The sequence below is a fragment of the Rhinatrema bivittatum genome, chromosome 10, assembly GCF_901001135.1.
Source record: "Rhinatrema bivittatum chromosome 10, aRhiBiv1.1, whole genome shotgun sequence".
NCBI classification, from domain to species: Eukaryota; Metazoa; Chordata; class Amphibia; order Gymnophiona; family Rhinatrematidae; genus Rhinatrema; species Rhinatrema bivittatum.
The window spans coordinates 4,526,403-4,547,052 of NC_042624.1; the positions used below are offsets into that span (position 1 = coordinate 4,526,403).

General features: G+C 40.6%; 1 protein-coding gene across 2 annotated transcripts in view; it reads right to left on the reverse strand.

Annotated features, from left to right (window-relative positions):
- Window positions 1–616: 616 nt before the first annotated feature.
- Window positions 617–20,650, reverse strand: part of BRINP3 (BMP/retinoic acid inducible neural specific 3) — a 714,331-nt gene continuing 694,297 nt past the window's right edge. For both annotated transcript variants that reach the window (XM_029618365.1, XM_029618366.1), the window contains exon 8: window positions 617–2,105. In XM_029618365.1, the coding sequence (XP_029474225.1) occupies window positions 989–2,105 (1,117 nt within the window). In that variant the 3' untranslated portion in view covers window positions 617–988. The remainder of the gene's footprint in view (window positions 2,106–20,650) is intronic.

A 20,650-nucleotide genomic window follows, 5' to 3' on the forward strand; every position in this document is an offset into this window, starting at 1 on the left:
CTCTGCCAAAGAACTTTGTCCTCATCCTTACTGTTTGGTCAGTGGATGCTTATACGAGGCAACAATTTACAAACATATAGGACATTCATTGACAATCATCTTTAAATTGGATCATCAAGAATTATTCTTAGTAATGTTTATGCGTACATACGGATGCATCAGATAGAACTGTAATACAGAGCTCAAGTGCTCGTACTGACACTATAGAAATGTAGGCTAATTGCAAATTGTGATACTTTTCATTTGCTCAACATAAAATAAATTGGCCAAACCTGCACTTGTTCATGAGCTTTCAAGGCATTGTGTCTTTTCCAGATAGTTAAACAACATGTAAAAAAAAGGACCTTTGTGCTTTCAAGATCTCATGCACAGCATCATCGTGGGATGATTCTTGTGCTAATTAAAATAGAAGTTATCATGACCCGCAAAGAATTCTGTAAGTCTCACTGAAATCTGAGGAAAATTAAGTGGTACTCCAATGGAATTATTAAACCTTATGTAAGTTTCCTATAACAATATTTTTTTATATTTACTGATGTTTATGTAAAAGCACTGAAAATATCACTAATGAAATAATGCATATCACACAATGAATGATTTGACCAAATAAACCAAAAACAATCTCACAGCATTTCTTTTTAATAACTGTTGAGCTACAAAATTTTATTGGTATCCTTGTATGTTCCCTCTAGAGGAAAGTGCACAAAAGCACTGCCATGGAACATATAAAATTACAAATGAAATTTGTTGTAAAAAGTAGAATGTCTTCTAGACTGTTGTCCTTATTTATTTCATTCATAAACCAAAAACTGCAGGTATAATACTGTATATTCATTGTCATCGTTGATGTTTCTAAACTGCCATCCAATGTGACTGATATAAGACAGATATTGAAAAGACAATTTCAATTTTATTCTTTCAAAACAAATTGTTCCACAAAAGCACTGTAAAAACTCCCACGATTTTGTGTTGTGCTTGACGTATATGGTTAGCTACATAATTTGGTTGTTTCATATTCCACTGTGTTTGGCAATTTGGCATTAAAGACCTGCAAGGCAGAAAGGATCCTCACTACCTCAGTGGTAGACAGCTTGAGTCTATGGCGGAGAAGGCAGGAAAAAAGATCCAACAAACGCTGGCCAGGTGGGGAAAGTTTATTTACACGATCTCGTATCTCTAGCAATTGCAGCAGGGCTGAATCCTGCGATCCCTGAGTATAGGGGTAGTCCAGCTGCAAAATCAAGTCCCGAATAGCTTCTGGGTCAAAGTGCATGCTGTAGCCAAACACCTGAATGCTGTTAATTTTCATGTAGCCCAGATTCCGTGAAGGGTCAATAAACTCCAAGGGCTCATAGTAGATGCTGTCATTGCCATTTGGACCATTTGATCTGATGCGACTTCTCAGGTAAATATGGACCGTTTCAAAAAATGTTTTCCATTTGTTGCCTAGAGTCAGCGTCCAGTTGTAGCACTGTAAAGGCAAGTCCAGTTTAGTCCGCTCCCAGTCTGGGAAACTATTTTCATTTACAGGCATAAACCAGCTCTCAGAGTGGCTGCCTCCAAACGGGTTGACATAAATTGCTAAGACAGGTTCCAAGGTGCTGTTCTTAGTTAAACAAATCTGAAGAGAAAGACCCAAGATCATGTGAACCATGTTGGACTTGTACTTGTTGCTCTTCAAAGTAAGAAGCATACGTTTGCGCCAGGAAGGATCAAACCAGCTGTTGAGGCGCATGTCATTACTGATGAAGATGGCGTGGACCTCAATTCTCCGGTCAGTTTTCTGGAGCAAGTATTTCATCTCCAGATCTTGCATATCGGTCTCAAACTTGATGTAGTTGTCGGTGGAATCAGACACTTCGGGCTTGCAAAGGCCTTGGTTCAGCATATAGCCAGTGTTGCAACTTCCACAGCGGGTGCGGTTGTCAGGGGCACAGGTCAAACATGCTGTCCCGTCTCCAACAATGCAGGGGAGGAACCCCTGGCAGGCTAACTGGTCGTTGGGGCATGTGCAAAAATGAGTCTCTTCAGAAAAGCTGCCCAGAAGAGCATTTTCATTACAATACAAAAAGGACTGGATGCGGTTCAGCCAGTAGGCTGAAGACCTGTAAAAAAAACCAAGGAAAAAAGTCAGTACAGCCATACGTAAAAAGTAAATTATAATCTGAATAGCATCATTAAAACTGTCAGCTTTAATAAAATTAAACAAGCACTGTTTTATATATATATATATATATATATATATGTATTTTTTTTTAATAGAAGTGATTTGCAGGATGAGATCGTGTAAAAACAAAACAAAGTTAACAAAATCAATTAATATTCAAGAATTCTGATTGCCAAATTGGTCCCAAAGGGGGAAATGTTTATACCACCCCCCCATAGCTGAAAATCTGTGGGTACTAGTTTTCACCCTGCTCTTGCCATAACTTTTCAAAGAGAAAGTTACTTTCTAAGGAAAAAGTCCGTGCAGAGGCTCTCCCTGGCCTTATTTGTAGTTATTTTTTCCAGCTAAAACACCACTGTTTTCTTTCCTGACACAGCCCTGCCCTGGGAATGCCTCCTCTGCAATGCGGGTAACAAGCACAGACACAGTGGAGCTCTGTGCATGCTTTTAACTGCACGCAGGCTGAGCAATCTTCAAGGAGCTTATTCCCACTGGAAAGGCGACCGTAACAAAAGCAATATCTAAGGCGGTGGAGTAAGATGACTGAAGTTCTGTCAGCTATGTTAGTGAAATGAGAAAGAGAAAGGGAGGATTAGAAGTCAGAGAGGAGAAAATAAAAAAACTGCGGCAGATGAAAAAGCAAAAGCGTAAACAGAAAGCAATAATACTTTTCTTTTCCTACATTTACCGAAGAAGGGATTGGAGCAGAATGCAAACCATTCACAGAAGAGAAGATTTGTGTGAAACTAGCCGACACGAGAGTGGACAAAGCTATGGGGCAGAAATGGGATACATCCTAGGATATGAAGGAAGAATTTTGAAAATTGCTCTACAAAAATGTAGATTTTATCGTATGGCACCTTTCATTAGACCTTTGAAAAGGTTTTTCAAAGGATTTGTTGTATGTGAGCTCTCAAGAGTGCATGGGATGTTTTCATCACAACTGAATAAGGGACCCACGTGATCTCCGAAGCTAATCGCAAATTACAAACATTTCATAATTAACTCAGAGATGAAAAATGGCTAACTAGAGGCCTCTTGGTAGTTTAAGGCATGGAAAAGAAAAAAAAATGGATGAAGGAGGGAATGATGGGACATTTCATAAAATGCAGCATTTTTATCACCGATCATATGTTGTACACCGGCTTGTACTGGGTTTATCCTGTAAAGGAGGTCTATACATTTTAAATTCAATTACCTTTGCTCCTGGTTAACTGTTCTGCATAATGGGGTAGGTTTTAAAAAGGAGCGCGGGCGCACACGTACACCCGATTTTATAACTTGCACGCGCAAGTCATAAAATCAAGGGTTGGCGTGCGCGCAAGGGGCTGCACAATGTACACCTTGCACGCGCCGAGCCTCACTGCCTTCCCCCGTCCCCTCGCAGGCCGCTCCAAAATCGGAGCGGTCTATGAGGGAACTTCCCACTAACCTGGCCTTCCCACCCCTTCCCCTAACCTTTCCGCCCCCTAGCCCTACTCTAACCCCCCAAAAATTTTTATTTTACCTTTTGCACCTGCCTCTGCCTCTGGCCCTGCCCTTACCCCGCCCCCGGACCACCCCTTTAGTAAAGCCCTGGGATTTACACGCATCCAGGGACTTTATGCACATCGCCGGGCCTTTTTAAAATAGGCCCGGCGCGCGTAACCTTTGTAAAATCCACCCCATTTTCTTTAAAAAAAAAAAAAAGGAAAGAAAGAAACCTCCATAGAGAATTATGTCCCAGGGCTCAGGCCACTTACAGGTGCTTTCAGAGTTATCCTGCTCTGAATGTAATATTTAATACAGGAAGGAGATAGTGATTCTTTATGAAAAAGTCAGGCAAGCGAGAAAGAAATGATGCACAGTATAATTAGCTTCTTTCCTTCCTAGAAGCTATCATTTCCTCTATAGTTTGGACAGAAATAAAAATGTAGGACCTGATAGAGACCTTCCTGACTCCATCCATTCATTCCACAACAGACAGCATCCAAACGTTATACCAGTACGGTCAACATCATCCTCAACTCTAATTATTGCTCAATCACTGATTCAAAAAAGCCACTTGTAAATGTCATGGAATTATCAAACCTAATTTTTCTGATTTTTTTTGTTACACTGGTACTAAAGCAAATATTGACACATTTGTTTAATAAAGAAAAAATATTGACTCCCTTGGCCCTTTCATGTCCACTAAAGTAATCCTCTGTAAATCACTAGTACATTTCCATTCCTCAGCAGCAATATTTTCTTGTACTGAATTCACTAGCAGTCCATATTTTGAAAACATTTAGACTCAAATGATATTGAAAATTGTGTTCAAATAACAGAAATTCCAACTTCAATCCCCAGAGCTCATATTTCTTTTGTTTTTGCTTCTATTTACTAAACGAAAAACCTACCTCAGTATACATTAGTTTTTCGACATACAAAAATGTACTGAGTAGGGAAAGATGTGACACAATTTCATTCTAACCCTGATTTACCCGAACTCTCCTTTGGATTTTAGTCTTCCAAAGTGGGTTTCAACATGCAGGTAGAACGGTAAAAGCCAAGGCAGAAACTTTAACCAGGTTTTTGTTATGTAGGATGATGATGAAACAACCTTTTTTTGTTGTTTTTCTCCTATGAAAGTCCCAAAGGCAGGGTGAAAAAATGAATCGAATTAATAGAGAAGCAAAAGTGAAGTGCTGATATATTTACAAGGTAATGGGCAAAATGAATAATCTGCATAAGGTAAATTAGTCAGGGGATTTTTCATTTGCTTTTCCTATTATTCAATACCCCATTTTATTAATAGTATACAGTGTACAACATATACAATTTCTAATTATTGACATTTCAGCTCCACGGCTACACCTGGCTTAAATAGGAGTTAGAACCTGTGTACATTACAAAATAGCAAATATTTTAAACGCTTATCAATTATCAACAAGCTAATTTTCCACGGAAAACAAGAACTGCGGATAGGAAATCACCCATAGAGTTCACATCTGCTTTGCTGCAGGGGCAAATAATATCTGAAAACTTTTCCTTGCTGCCCCAGATCCACCCCATTCACCTGTGAAGCAGAATGCATAGACTTACCCCTGTCAAGCTTATCTGCTGTAGTGATTTACCCTATTACTCCTTTGATACCCAGACAAATCCCTTAAAATACCGCCTTCCTCATGACTTTTTCTACCTATACTAATAAGTGACATCTTTCTGTTTTGGTCATGTGCACATACCATTTTATATAATGGCAAACCTTTACAGATTTCGGACATACCCTGTTTTTGAAAGAGGGGGTGAATGCATAGCTAATAGATAATTCATAGTGCATCATGTAGTCATGATATAAATGTAGCTAAACTGCCTATTTATTTCTTGTTTCCGTGTTTTTAAGACACAGTTGAAGCCAAGACCCTTATGTTGGGGGTGTGGAAGGGTAGGGTATTGGAAGAAACGTCCTTATTCTTCAGAACAGAAGGAATCCGTCTGTGTGTCAGTGTTCACCAGGAAGGATGTAGGGGAGATTCCCAAATCAGAGGCTGTTCTTCAGGGTGATACCTCCGAAGTGCTAAAAGATATTACTGTGGAGTGGGAAAAAATGATAATTATAGATAGGCTAAAACATAATAAGTCCCCAGGGCCAGATGGAATCCACCCCAGAGTTTTAGAAGAATTTAAACTGGAAATGGCAGGCATGCACCGCTTTGCAATTTGTCACTATCAAAGGCCAATGTAACAGAAGACTGGAGGGTTGACAATGTGTCTCCAATTTATAAGACGGGCTCTAAGGGGCCACCATAAAATTATAGACCTGTAAGCCTGACATCGATACCTGGTATGATGGTAGAGACAATTATCAGGAACAAAATCAATAAGTACATATAAGGAAATGGCTTTATTAGGAATAGTCAGCATGGATTTTGGGAAAGGAAGTCTTACCTCATTAATCTATTAGAGCTCTTTGAAATTGTAACTAGGCACATGGATACTGGTGAAGTGGTTGACAGTGAATATGGACTTTAAAAAGTCATTTGTAAAGTAACGCATGAGAGATAACTCTAGAAACTGATCGGCTGTGTGATAGGGAGCAAGGTACATTCATGGATCACTATCTGGTTAAAGGGAAGGAGGCAGCAATTGAAACTGAATGGCTGGTTTTCATTCTGGAGAGAGGTACTCAGCAAAATGCCCCAAAGGTTGGTACCAGGTCTGGCACTATTCAATTTCAGATGGATTTTCAAAGGACTTATGCCTGTAAATGTAACATATTATCATAGCAATTTTCAAAAGCCATTTTCCCTCATTGTGCACTTCACACAGGTGAAATATGTTGACAATGCAATGGCATATATTGTAGCAATTGGTACATTGGTAAAATGCATGTTCACATGTAAAATCCAGTTTTAGGCATGTAAATACTTTTGAAAATCAGGCACCAGTTTATAAATTATCTTGACAACAGAGAAACAATTGAGGTTGCAAAATTTTCAGATGATACCAAACTATATAAAGTAGTTAAAACACAAGCAGATTTTGTTTTAGGAGTAAAAAGGAGTATCATATTGATTGTAATTTTATGAGATCTTATAATTGTGAACCACTCTGCTCAGATCTGGTATCTGTTGTGCGGTATATAAGAAATAAAAAATACAATAAAAATAAATACAACCGTGGAAGGATATAGAAAGACTGTAAACTTTGGCACTGAAATGGAAAATAGAATTTAATATTGACAAATGCAAAGTGATGCATGTAGAGAGAAATACCCTACTACCAGTATATGCTGCTGGTGGTTGCCTCTGGGAAACTGTTATTAAGAAAAGGAACTGTGAAGCACACACAGTGAACAGAGTGGCAAAAAAAAAAAACTCAACCATATATTCGGAATTATTTGGAAAGGCATTGATGACAATTTTGAAGATGTTATCATGCCTCTCTAGAGCACTGTGTACAAATAATGTATGTATTTATTTATTTATATAATTATTTATTTGATACGTTTGTATCCCTCTCTATCCACAATGCTGAGTGAGTAATAATTACAATCACAGTTTATAAAGGACAAAGTACTCAACACAAAGCTAAATCAATACAAAACATTAACAAACTCAAATGATGGCAGATCACAACAGCTGAAAAATGTTATGGTGAGGCTAGGGACCAATGGGACCCGAACATAGACATACAAAATATCTCGTCATTCATGCTTAGTTTTAACAGCTAGTGCCAATGATAACTAAAATCTCTGGGATTGATCTAAAAGGGTAAAAACAAATCAACTGCCATTGACAATGCATTTATTTGAGATTAAAGATTAATCAGTGAAGACCCTGCCAAATAAATGTGCCTTTGCTTCATGAGGAGAACTAGCAAGGCCTCAGTCTTTAATTCATTAGGAAATGGATTACAGAGGAGAATGCCAGCCAAATAGTTTAGGTTGCTCCACCTCAAAAATGACGTGGCAGAGCTCGAGAAGGAAAACGAAGGGTGAGAAGACTGGGGTACTCCTCATATGAAGAAAGGCTAAAACATTTAAGACGCTTTTTTTTTTTTTTAACTCTTTATTTATATTTTTTTTTATATGCAGTTAACAAGTATATACTTGACAAGCAGTGATATACAGAGGTTGTACAATATACAACATATCCAGAAAATAACAATAAGGGGCAGATTTTAAAACCTGCGTGCGGGCGCAGATCTGTTCATGCAACCTGGCGCTAAGAAATCTACGCCCGATATTATAACATGCGTGCGCAGCCGCGCGATTGTTCAAAAATCCAGGGTCAGCGCATGCAAGGGGGTGCACAATTGTGCAACTTGCCCGCGCCAAGCCGCGCAGCCTGCATCCATTCTTTTCCACCCCCCCCCCCCGCACCTTCCCCTACCTAACCTGCCCCCCAGCCCTATCTAGAACACCCCCCCCCCCCCCCATATCATTGTTGAAGAAGTTACGCCTGCCTCCCGGCAGGCGTAACTTACACGCGCCGGCCGATGGCCGGCCCGTGACCCCGGGCACAGCAGCAAATGGCCACTGTACCTGGAGGCTCAGGCCACGCCCCACCCCCGCCCTCCGGACCACCCTGGACCGCCCCCACCCCTTTTTGCAAGCCCCTGGACATACGCGCATCACGGGGCTTGCGCACGCTGCCGAGCCTATGCAAAATAGGCTCAGCATGCGCAGTGGGGAGGGGTGGGGTTTAAGGCTTACGCGCGTAACCCTTTTAAAATCCGCCCCTAAGGGAATTTGTCAGAAACTTCTAACATTTACCTCTGTTCCATCCTGTCAGACCACAATTATGGAGAAAATCCAATGAAATTATGCAAGGAAAAAAGAAAACTTATTTCCAGCATATAAATGGCCATAAAACATTAGAGATGTGAATCAGTTCCGGTATCGTGTTCATAGAACCGTGGGAAATCTTTGTTTCTCACAGTTCAGACCACTTTTATTTTCGGCTGTCCTGAGCCGATAAAAAAAAAAAAACCCCACCCGACCCTTTAAATCTAATTATTTACAATCCCCTACCTTCCTGACCCCCAAAAAACTTTCCTAAAGTACCTGGTGGTCCAGCAGGGGTCCCGGGAGCGATCTCCCATTCTCGGCTGCCAGTAAACAAAATGGCGCTGATGATCCTTTGCCCTTACCATGTGACAGGGACACATGTTTCTACACAAAAACTAACTGTGAAAACTGTCTTCAATATCTTATGTAAAATCTCTGTTAAAAAATAAACCTTTATTCTACAACAATGTAAATTTCCTAGAATTTTTAAACATTTTTTAAACTTGTTATTTTTTTCATATCCAACTTCAGCAGGGTGATTAAGCCGCTATCGCGGCTTAAAAGAAAAAGAAATAAAGATACGTTATAGACCAGTGATTGATCTTACTGGCCAGGAAATTTGAGGTCAATCAAGCCTCTTTTCGCCAGATCTGAGGTCTTTGTCATCCACCAAAAAAAGGTTAAAATTTACATTGTTGTAGAATAAAGGTTTATTTTTTAACAGAGATTTTACATAAGATATTGAAAACAGTTTTCACAGTTTTTGTGTAGAATCTGAATTGGATACTAGCTGTTCCCTTTGTTTATTTACAGGGGCTATAAGTGCCATTGGCCAGGCCCTGTCACATGGTAGGAGCAATGGACGGCCGGCGCTAAATGAAGGTGGTTCTTGATGAGAGTGAATTTGATTATTATTTTTAAATATCCATTAACAATATGAAATTTGTACACTATATCTTGTTTTTCTATTCAAAATATTAGTTTCAGTGTGGCGGATATAATAAGCCACACAGCCTATTGCAGGTTTCTACTCATGTTTTAACTCATTTTTTCAGTGCTAACCTTACCCAGGAATATAATAAGAATTTTAGCACTGAAAAACCCCAGGCTAAAAAACTCATTGTATGATTAGATTAGATTCATTAACTTATTACTCAATCCATGGATTCAATTGAGGCAAGTTAAAATGTAAAACATTCCCAATGAATCAACAATTACAAAACAATACATAAAAATACAAATAAAATAGCATAACTGGCATTACAAAAAAAATAAAGTATTAATATAACCCAAAAAAAGGGATTTTTATCAGCTCATAATATAGAAATAAAATTCTAAGTATTAACATCATCAGCCAAAAGCCTCATAGTACAGATAGATCTTTAGAACAGAGCAAAGTGTGTGACTAAGGATTTCTTCAAAATATCATTTATTTTTAAGCTTCAAATCAGTTTTTCAAAAACACAGTAACATTTTTTTAAAATTGTTGCAGATCAGTTACTAATCAGGGAGCTGATGCCAGATAGTAAGGCCTGCGATGGAAAAGGCACATTCCCTTGCAAGGTGAGCCATTTTTATTTATTGGCTGATTTATTTAATTTATTTATTTATTTAAATGCTTTTATTCATAGGACATATCATGCTGGTTCACAATCAACATTGGAAAGGCGGAAGAGGAAATTACAAGTAACAGGGAGGGGGGAGGTGGAGCAGGAAAGGAAAATGGAGAGGATGGGGGCCAGGTGACAGCAAGCACAGAAGTTGCGGGAAGGAGAAAGGTAGTGAAGTGCTAGGAGAGAGAGAAATTGATAGGAACTGTGTTAAAAACTGAGTATAAAAATTAACAAATTGTTAATTGCTAAGTGCTCATGAGGGCCTGTAAATGCAAAGGGTTGCATTTAATCATGTAGGAGCCATTGTATAGAGAAGTTTACGTATCAAGAGTAAAACCTTAAATTTCACTCGCAGAGTAATTGGGAGCCAATGTAAATTAGAGAATATCAGCATGATATACTCATGGGAAGAAGCACCAGATAATCACGCGGCACTGATTAGCATGGCTCATGCTAACTGCAGGGTAATAAGCCTTATTAGCTCCTACTCTGAAATGCATGGAGGCGTTCTAATGGGAAGACTATCCAGCGTGCCTCCTTTTACTGTCTGTAGCATTGCCTCCTGCTTTATGAGGAGGGGCATTCTTTCAATCTTCATATGGGTGGAAGTAAGAGGAGGGTGTAGAGACAGCCATGGGATCCCTGCTGGGATTGAAGTAACTGTATGATTTCCCTGTCCAGGTCATGTAGGATGATTCCCTGCATGAGAATGTAGAAGAGAGATCAATTGAACCTGAATATTTAGAAATGGGATATCCAATTATAAGTTTTTACAGGATTGATCAGAGGAATGGAGGAATCTGTTAATCATTATGAGTTAATTATTAGGGATGTGAATCGGGTGCCTGATTATTCCCACTTTTGGGATCATCTGGCCACTGGAAAAAATCATCTGGCCACAGGAAAAAATCATTTTCCCACGTTTCCCCATTTTGTGTTTTTTTTTTTAGTTAAAAATCGTTTTTCGCGTTAGTGTGGCTAACTCATGTTAGCGCGCACTAACAAAAATAGCAAAAAAGAACAAAAAGTAACAAAAATAAATGTTTTTTTGTTAGTGTGCGCTAACATGAGTTAGCACGCACTAACCCGAAAAATGATTTTTACGAAAAATCGGGAGTAAAAATAATCTTTTCATTCTTTTAACAGATTTCTACTGAATTTAGAAATATCGTACAATATTTTAATTTGTTAGAAAAACAATTCACATCCCTAGTAATTATCAAAATCTCAGAAGGAAAGGAGGGGACAGCTTATGTGCCTGTGTCCTGGATCTTTTAGGTACCTTGCAATGCCCTTGTCCAGTGCTTTAGGTGGATGGAGTCAGAACCACACATTGCCTCTCTCTCTCTCTCTCCTGGCTCAGAGCAGTGGCAGTTTCTCTTGGTAGTACAATCTCTTGATATTTGTATGAACCACATTTCTTCTTCTCCGCCTACTCCAAGTTTTTATATCACCTTAAGTCCTCACTTTCTAATATATCTGATCTTTCAATTAGAGATCGTGGCATCGCCTAAATGATGCAACTTTAGCCACGTTTCAGTAACCATTAAATTACTAGGTGTCATTTCACTAAGGTTGCCACCTGAGACAGATCAAAGCTTGACAGACTAATTTCATTCTGGTTCTTCCCCATTGCTCCTAGTTTTAGTAAGAAAGACGACAAGTCCATTGATGCAATGAAATCAAAACTAGAACTGGATCCGAGGTAACCTCATACATGATCTACCTGTTCTCCTCCTTTTTCCTGTAAGGCTCTGCATTGTATAAAATAACCCACAGCTTGATTTTGCTTTATTTTGTGGCATTTCTTTTTTTTTTTTCTTTTGGTTATTTATTTTTGTTTTGTTTTATGCTTTTTCGTTTTAGTGAACATTTATTTATTTTATTTATTTATTTATTTTTAATTTTTATATACCGAAGTTCTTGTGAGAACTACAAATCACTCCGGTTTACATAAAACGAAGAACTGCCCAAAAGAGAAAGGGGCTTTACATGGAACCATAGAACAGATGGAACAATATAACCGGATGTCAATTTAACATAGTAATAAATAAATATAATATATACAGTTTAACTATTAGTAATAAATAAATATAATATAATAACATAATAAATAATAATAAAATAAATATAATATAATAAAAAACCAATGAACATCATTGGTTTTTGTTAACATGCTTTAAAACCATTTTAGTGCATGTTAACTCATAGGGAGGGTAATTTTCAAAAATCCCACATAACTTGTGCCACCAATGCATGCTAAAGTTAACCAATTTTCAAAGTGGACGTGCACCTATAAGACCTTTTTGAAAGTTAGTCCTGAAGATTGACCCCACACAAGTTACATCTATATGCTATATACCAAATGTTCCTGAACATTTAGACTCATGTAGTTGAGTTTTAGAAAAACATGCACATAAGTCGATGCCCCATCCTGACTCTGCCTTCAAGATCGGGCCACTTCAGCTCAGCTTGGGTAAACTTACATATGAACACGAATGCACACATCCATTCACCCACATACTGGGTGGGCAGTTTTCTAAAATGCCACTTAAGGTTAGAGTAGGAGTGTGAGGCAATACAGACACATCCTAGTGGGTGTTATAGGAAGGCTGGTGGAAGTATTTAAACCGAGACTCAATGTTGGAGCCTAAGGGTGTCAAGAGAGAGTGTCTGGAGCAAACATGAGGGACGTTTGGAAGGAATCTAAGTAGGATTTCTGTAAGGGAGATTATTTGTCATACTCCTTGCTCTGCTGAAATTCAACCTTTCAGTATTCTGCGGAGGACGTAACAGAGCAGCTCAGCTTCCAGTGTGTCGGCTAGCAAAGGGAACATCGGGGGCCGAGCTTCTCTCCTGTGGAGTCTCACATCCAGAGGAAAAGTGGAAGCCTAAAGATGGAAAGGTCAATCAGCTGGACCAGGGTGACCAACTCTGCTCTTTCTAGGAATTCAGGAGAGGAGGAGAATCACAAAAGAAAGGGAAATTCAAAAGAGGCAAGGATAGTTTCCTGGTGTACCACCTGGGAAGATATTTAAAGTCAGGGGAGGCCTTTTCCTGTTAGGGAATATTTTATGATCTTGTTTACTTTCATTTCATGAACATCACCAGAAGAACATATAGTGGCCCATATTCAGAAACCTGGGTAGTGGGCACATTATCTGACTATCAGATAACATGTCTAGATAGTCAGTTGGATAAACTCCCAAAATAATCTGGCTACATGTAGCCAGATAATTGAAAAATCTCTCCAGATTTGTTTGGAAATAACCAGTTACGTGTTTACGCTATCTGGTCTTGTGTCACTGGATAACTTACTACTTAACTGGATATTTTCAATGATATTTGGTTAAGTGATACTGCAGGGAAAAATAAAGATGCAAAGGAGCCTGCAGCCTGATCCACTCCTTGCCCCCCACACGTTTCTTGTCGGGCCCTACCGTGCCATGCACCTCCCAAATAAAACTCCTTCTACATTTGGATGTAATGTTCCAGGGTTGGTGGGACAAATCTCTCCTTTCCCAGTTCAGTCTAAGTATTAAAAGTGAATGTCACTCACAGTCTCAATGTCCCAGGCCATCTCCAGACTTTCCCCTCCCCCCCAACATCTAAAACCCTTGCCAGGAGTGAGGTAGGCACATCCCCAGAACTTACTCTTCCACTGAGACATCTGTCAGAAGCATCAGCTATCCGCAGTTTACGCTTCCAGCAGCTCATCCTTTATTTTTTTTTTCTTTTAACATTTTTCTTTTCAGTACCACGTATGCAGACATATTTATAAATAACTGGTTAAGTAGCAAGTTATCTGGCTAACTGACGGGCCGCTTCAGTAAAGTCCGCGGGAGAGCGGGCATTTACCCGCTCTCCCGGCCACTCTCCTGTGCGCACAATTCTGTATTTAAATGAGGCCCGGCAGTAGAAACAGGCAAAAGGAGGCGCTAGGGACACTAGCGCATCCCTAGCGCCTCCTTTTGGCCCAGAGCGGCGGCTGTCAGCGAGTTTGACAGCCAACGCTCAATTTTGCCGGCATCGGTTCTCAAACCCGCTGACAGCCACGGGCTCGGAAACCAGACGCCGGCAAAATTGAGCGTCCGGTTTTTGACCCGACAGCTGCAGGCCAATTTCAAATTTTTTTTTTAATTTTTTTTTTTACCCTTCGGGGTAGAAAGCAGTTTTTACTGCTTTTCTGTGCACTTTCCCGGTGCCCGAAGAAATTAGCGCCTACCTTTGGGTCGCTGCTAATTTCTGAAAGCAAAATGTGAGGCTTGGCTGCACATTTTACTTTCAGAATCGCGCGGGAATGACTAATAGGGCCCTCAACATGCATTTACATGTTGAGGGCACTATTAGGTTCGGCGGGTTGGATGCGTGTTTTCGGCCCCTTACTGAATAAGGGGTAAGGAAAAACACGCGTCCAATGGCGGGTTAACAGTGCGCTCCATTGAAGCGCACTGTACTGTATCGGCCCATTAGCAGGATAGAATTGAAATTCAGCCAAATTAGCTAGATTACCTTAGGTTCACCCTGATGAGCTCCCTGAACACTTTTTTTTTTTATCTGGCTGGATTTTAGCTGGATAATAATAATAATAATAGCGACCTATCCAGCTAAAGTCTAGCCAGATCAGTTGCTCAATCTTAAAAAATGTGCCATTTCAGTTTAGTTATCCATCTAAATGGCTTTCAATATGGACCTATACTTTGTCACTTGATCACTGTACAACAAGTTCTTTCCCAGCAAACTCTTTGAGATTTAGCAACAAGACTATCTGGTATGGAGTTCTCATTTGTTCAAGAGCAGAAAAGGGTATCCATAGCCCAAAGGGCACTAATGCAAGACCCCCTCCCCCCCCCTGCCAGAGGAACCCCAGGGAGTTGTGCCCCCTTCTCTAATCTAGGTGATTAGGCAAATATAACTCCTGATAGTGAAGTAAAAATGTACTAGGGATAGACACACATGGATTAAAGCTTATTTTTTATATTATAGTTCAAGACAACATCTCCCTCTTTTGGTGTTGTCTATAGCTCTACGAGATGATAAATGTATATTAGAATTTCCTTTCATCTAAATGCTTTGAAATAGTTAAAATGGGTTATGCTAATAGATAATAAAGCAAGAGATATGACATCAACGTGATTGGATTTTAAAAATGGGATTTGATATTTTCACCACATAATTGGAATGCTACTAAGCATAGGTTCAATTATCTTTCAACTTTCTGATAAATGATACTGTACAAAGAGTTTTAGTTAATTATGCAAAAGGACTTTGCATTTTTTATTTCTTTTGTCTAAACACAAAATTAAGCAAAAGTATCCAGATAGCACTGTTGATAAAGATGGACACTGACTTTGTTTTAAACTTTTCCATAGCTGTTTCAACAAAAGCATTTATTTTCTATATTCTTCTTCAGTTTTCTATTTTGCAGGGATTGTTATTTGGCAACAATTGAAAGAAGGGGACCATTTCATGGCTCAGTGGCAGTGTTATGAGCTGAGATGCAAGGGATCTAGGTTTGATTTCTACCTCACAGTTTCGACAGGGCTTAGGATGCCATAAAAGCAGTGTTCACAGGTCCTGTGGAGAGGGGAGCCCTAATCGTGTCCCAATAGTGACACCCGGTGGCCTAATTTAAGTTATATCCTCATTTCCGCTCTTCAGTCCTTTTGGTCTTCAATCTTGGGGAGGTTGGGTGCGGGTGCTTCTGCTCAACCAGGGAGGTTGAGTGGGCTCTGTATCTCCCTAAATTCTGCCTTGTTTATGATGTCAGGTTTAGAGGTTCTTAAAGGAGGAGGAGTAGCCCAGTGGTTAGAGCAGTGGGCTATGAACCTGAGACCAGGGTTCGAGTCCTGCTGTCACTCCTTGTGACCTTGGGCAAGTCACTTTACCCTCCATTGCCTCAGGTGCAAACTTAGATTGTAAGGCCTCTGGGGACAGGGAAATACCTACAGTACCTGAATGTAAACCAATGCGATATCTCAGATGAATGTCGGTCTATAAAAATAGTAAATAAAATAAAATAAAGTCCTCATCCTCAGGTAAAAGGCAAATAAATTAGGATGTCCCAGAGTTGCATTATCCCCTTACAGAGCTCTAGAAAGTCTTTTGTGAATGGACTTGCTTTTATTTTTTTCCATGTAGACTCATTACATCCCTCTCCTTCTTCCATGCCCTCCCCGCTAGTATGATGCTGCCAGCCCACTGCTACGGCTTTTCAAGAGAGCAGCTGCGTGCTGCCTCCTCCTTCCAGCTTGCATGGGCCTGCAGAAGTAAATCTCTACCCTCTTCTGGCCTATTCAGGTCGCTGTAAGCACACCTCTGTCTTCTTCAAGCCCATGCAGGCCAGCACAAGCTCACCTCCACTTCTTGTTCGAGGCTGCACAGCCTCTGAAAGGCAGTGTCGGGTATCTTCTTTCTTCCTGCCTGTGAGGCTGGCACAAGCACCGCGTAAAGGGGATAGGGCCAGTGAAAGGACATCAGGCAGCCTAGGTGAACCTTCAAGCCTTGTGTCACCCTCTTAATTAACTTTCAGGCTCTTGAGACCCCCCCGCCCCACCCACCCCCACCCACCCCTTGCCTCCACGATTCTGATTATTGAACTCAGGACCCCTCCTGGAACAATTCTGTATTCATCTAGAGATCCTTATTCAGCCGACCAGTGAGCAGCAATTTACCTGGTTAAAGCTCTCCGGGTAACTTTGCCTTTCTGCATATAGTACAGGAAGTAAGGCAAAGGGGATTCATGAATAAGACCAACAAAAGAAAGTGGTGGGGTTATTTCTAACAATGCAATACAACTCTAAAGCTATAAATTTTAGTAAAGATTAAGTGAGTGAGCGAATGAAAAACGGAGCATTGAAAAACACACACACTGCAATTTGCAGAAAGGTATCACTTTGGACACAATGACCTTTAGCTAATCATGTTCCATGGAAAAACACACTCACAAAGTAATTATCACCATTTCAAAGAAAAACCACTGCCCATTTCATTATCTGAACTTGTATCATAGCATTATTCATCAAACAAAGCAATCATTAACGTCTTTGTCACTTGCAGGCAGTTTTTCTGACTTACCTTGATTAGATTCTCAAGTGAGAGCAATGTTCCCAGAGAACACTCAAGTCTTTTCCTTCTCATTTTTAGAACTGGGTTGAATTTTTTCCTGAGATAGGTATAATGTAAGTGAAGTATTTGTTTTTAATTATAAGATGCTGTTCTATGGATGGCAAAACAAGAGTCCCCTTGATACCGACACAACACTGAAATCCAATACCATCAATATTAGGGTGGCAAGACCATTCTATGTGATATTAAAGGTGTCTGTGAATACTTTGATGAATAATCTTATGACACCAGTTCACATAATTAAATGGGCAGCGTTGTTTCTTTGAAATGCTGCTAATTACTTTGTGAGTGTTTTTTCATGGAACAAGTCACTGTGCCCAAATTGCAGTGTTTATAAATATCCTGTTTTCCACTCACTCAGTCTTTACTAAAATTAATAGCATTATCGCTGTATTGCATTGTTGAAAAAACAAAACAAAATCACACCACTTTCTTTTGTTGTATACTTTTGGGATTTTGTCTCTCTATTCAATATACATCAGTAAAGGATGTATCTACCAAAATCAGATAATTTGGTGTTTGCTGAATTCAGTACAAGGAAACATCACATGGTAAACCCAATTCTAATTCTATAATAACCTCTTCCCCAATGCAATGAAATGAGTTGGAATTAGCAGGAATTGTGTTACCTCCCAATAACATCGCCCATGTTAAACTGCTGTTTAAAGTGGTATTGTGTCTGGGAAGGCCACCAGCAGGCCTCAAACCAAGAGCCTGCTTGGATGGGAGGCTCTTGGTGCCCTCTGAGACCTGGAGAGCATAAATGAAAGTCAGCAGCAGGAAGGCAGACAATTTGCACTGAATCCACTGGGAGAGTCAAGGACCCCACCCCTGAGGAACCACACTGGGGATTCAGGTCTGAAAAAAGAGGCTGCTGGGAACAGAGATGTTAGCAACGTGACAGCTGCTGCCAGACCTATGAGTGTGATGTGCAATATGAAATTAAGTATTGGATGTTTGGATGTATCTGTGAGTACTAAGGATATCAGAATTAAACCTGCCTGTGAATTTCTGGATTTAATAACTTTGGAACTGGATCTGGTTAGACTAGCCTTCGTGGATGTGCATTTGTTTGTATTCATTTTCAGAGTTTATGCGTGTACTTTTTTTTTTTTTGCACACGATCTAATTTTGTATATGTAAAATAACATTTGCAAGCATAAAATTTCACCCAAATGACTGACCTGAAAACTTTGTGTGTGAAATATTCCCAAATACCTGCAACATATAGTGAACTTGTATTCAGGAGGTTGCAACTGAGTTGTTCAAACCCTCTGGTTAAGGGATGGTTTATTCCCGTGTATAAATAAAAATAGGCTTATATCCTGAAAGAAACTGGGATTTCAATATAATCAGGCTGAAGGCCTGAAAAGTTACTAATGCTGCCACATTAGAAGGGCCACATCAAACTGAATGCGTCCATTTTAACACAACAATACTCCGTGTGGTCCCCTACAACCTGTGTTAGGTGGACCAGAGATGTGGGCCCAATTAGAGCAGGCTTGAAAAGACTTAGCATCGGGGTGGATGGGGGCACTGAAGCAGGGAATCTTTGCCTCCTCTCATTAGCCCACCTACCTCTGGTGTACTCTCTGACAAAACCAAAACCTTTTCCCTAAAAGATCCCATTCCTGATCCTCCCTCCCCAAAATGTATGCGCCCCATATAAGGCCGGATGTTAAAACCCCGGCAAGCTCCGCCCCCCTCCAGGCCACCCCACTCCGCTCCCTGGACCGCCCCCTTTTGAGGCCCCGGCAATTATACACGTCCTGGGGTCTATGCACGAGGTCGGGCCTTACGCGCGCCGGGCCAATTTTCAAACTGGCCTGGCCACGCGCATAGACCCTGGGACACGAGTAAGTGCTGGGGCCTCAAAATGGGGTGTTCCAAAGGGGCGGAGTGGGGCGTCCCAGGACAGCACCATGGCTCACTGTCCCGGCTGCCAGCACGTGCAACTTACTTCAGCTCGGGACGAAGTAAGTTGTGATAAAAAGGTAATTACCGAAAACAAATTTGATTTAGGTGTTGAGGAGGAGAGGGGAAAGGGATGGGAGGTTAGGGTAGGGTGTAGGGAGGTTCCCTCCCAGTCCGCTCCTTAATTGGAGCGGACTGGGAGGGAACTGTGGAAGCCCACGATGTGTCACCGCGTGAATTTGCGCAATTGCATCTCTCCTTGCACGTGCACATGTACCCGCAGATTATAAAATCCAGCACGCGTGTGCGCATGGCCCACCGATTTTATAACAAGTGCGAGCCGGCACATGCATGTTATAAATTTGGCGTGTGCATGCCGGGAAGTGCGCCCAGCTTATAACATCTACCCGATAGTTTTCTTCTCATACACTGCCCTGGATCAGGAGAGTGGCAGGAGGAGAAAAGCGACTGGCAACTATGCACATTGTGAAATGTGTGAGGTGATAGATATTCTGGTGAGGATCGGCAAAGTAGCAGGGTCTCCTTCAGTCCTGGGTAGGAAGTGGAGGAATGGCAGTGTGAGGGAGGGGGGAATGGGACACGGAGGGTGGATTAATGATTGGCTTCTACATGAGGAGAGCCCCAGGGCATCTCCTCCCTGCACTTATTAAGTGCTAGTGCAGAAATCCAGATAGCATGCTAGTACTTAAACACACTTTTCAAGGTGGAGTTAAATGTAACTCTGCCATGCAGCAGAGGTAAGTTTAGCATCCCTTTAGCATACCGTGATAATGAATAGTGAGCTCATTACTACAGTACGTACACATTTAAAAAAGACCAACACAACAGCACTATTTTTTTTTAGTGTGGCCACTTCTGGTTTTGTGGCCACTGTCACATATGTATCTGCAGCTAGGACTTCAGCGTGGTAAAGCAGTGTGTTCTCCATAATCATGTTCCTTGAGAAAACGAGCTTAGAGGACTATGAAATGAGCTTAGAGGACTATGAGCAGGCCTACAAGCAGTGTGGGGATTTTGAAAATTTCCTTATGAATGAACAGTGCCCATAAAGTATATGCAAAGGAAGCATTAAGATGCATTGTTCCCGACTAGCTAATTTTTTAATTTGTGCTCATTCCTTTTCTTTTAAACAACCTAACCTTCATATGATAATTTTATGTGCTAATTAGGACAGTACGTTTAATTGACCCTTAAAAATTCTAATTCAATTTGGCTAAACACAGTCCTCATCCTGTTTACTCGCAGAGCTCTTGAAATGGATTTTTTTTTCACTTCATAATTGCTATAAAATTAACAGGTTTCCAACTGTGTAAAAAAAATTCCATGAGAACTCGTTTTTGGGGCTGGCAGGCTCTTCTGGCTCCTGTGGGGGCTGATGCAATAAGATGCACGACAAAGCGTCCACTCGTATCGAGGGTCCGTTTCCCTAACACGCACACAGCCACGTCCTCCTGGGTGCCCGCTGCAATATTTAAAGGAGGTGCTGCAGTGAAAAGGGCAGCTCCCAGAATTGCAACGGGCACTCAATGCGCGCAGATGTTTTATCCCGCT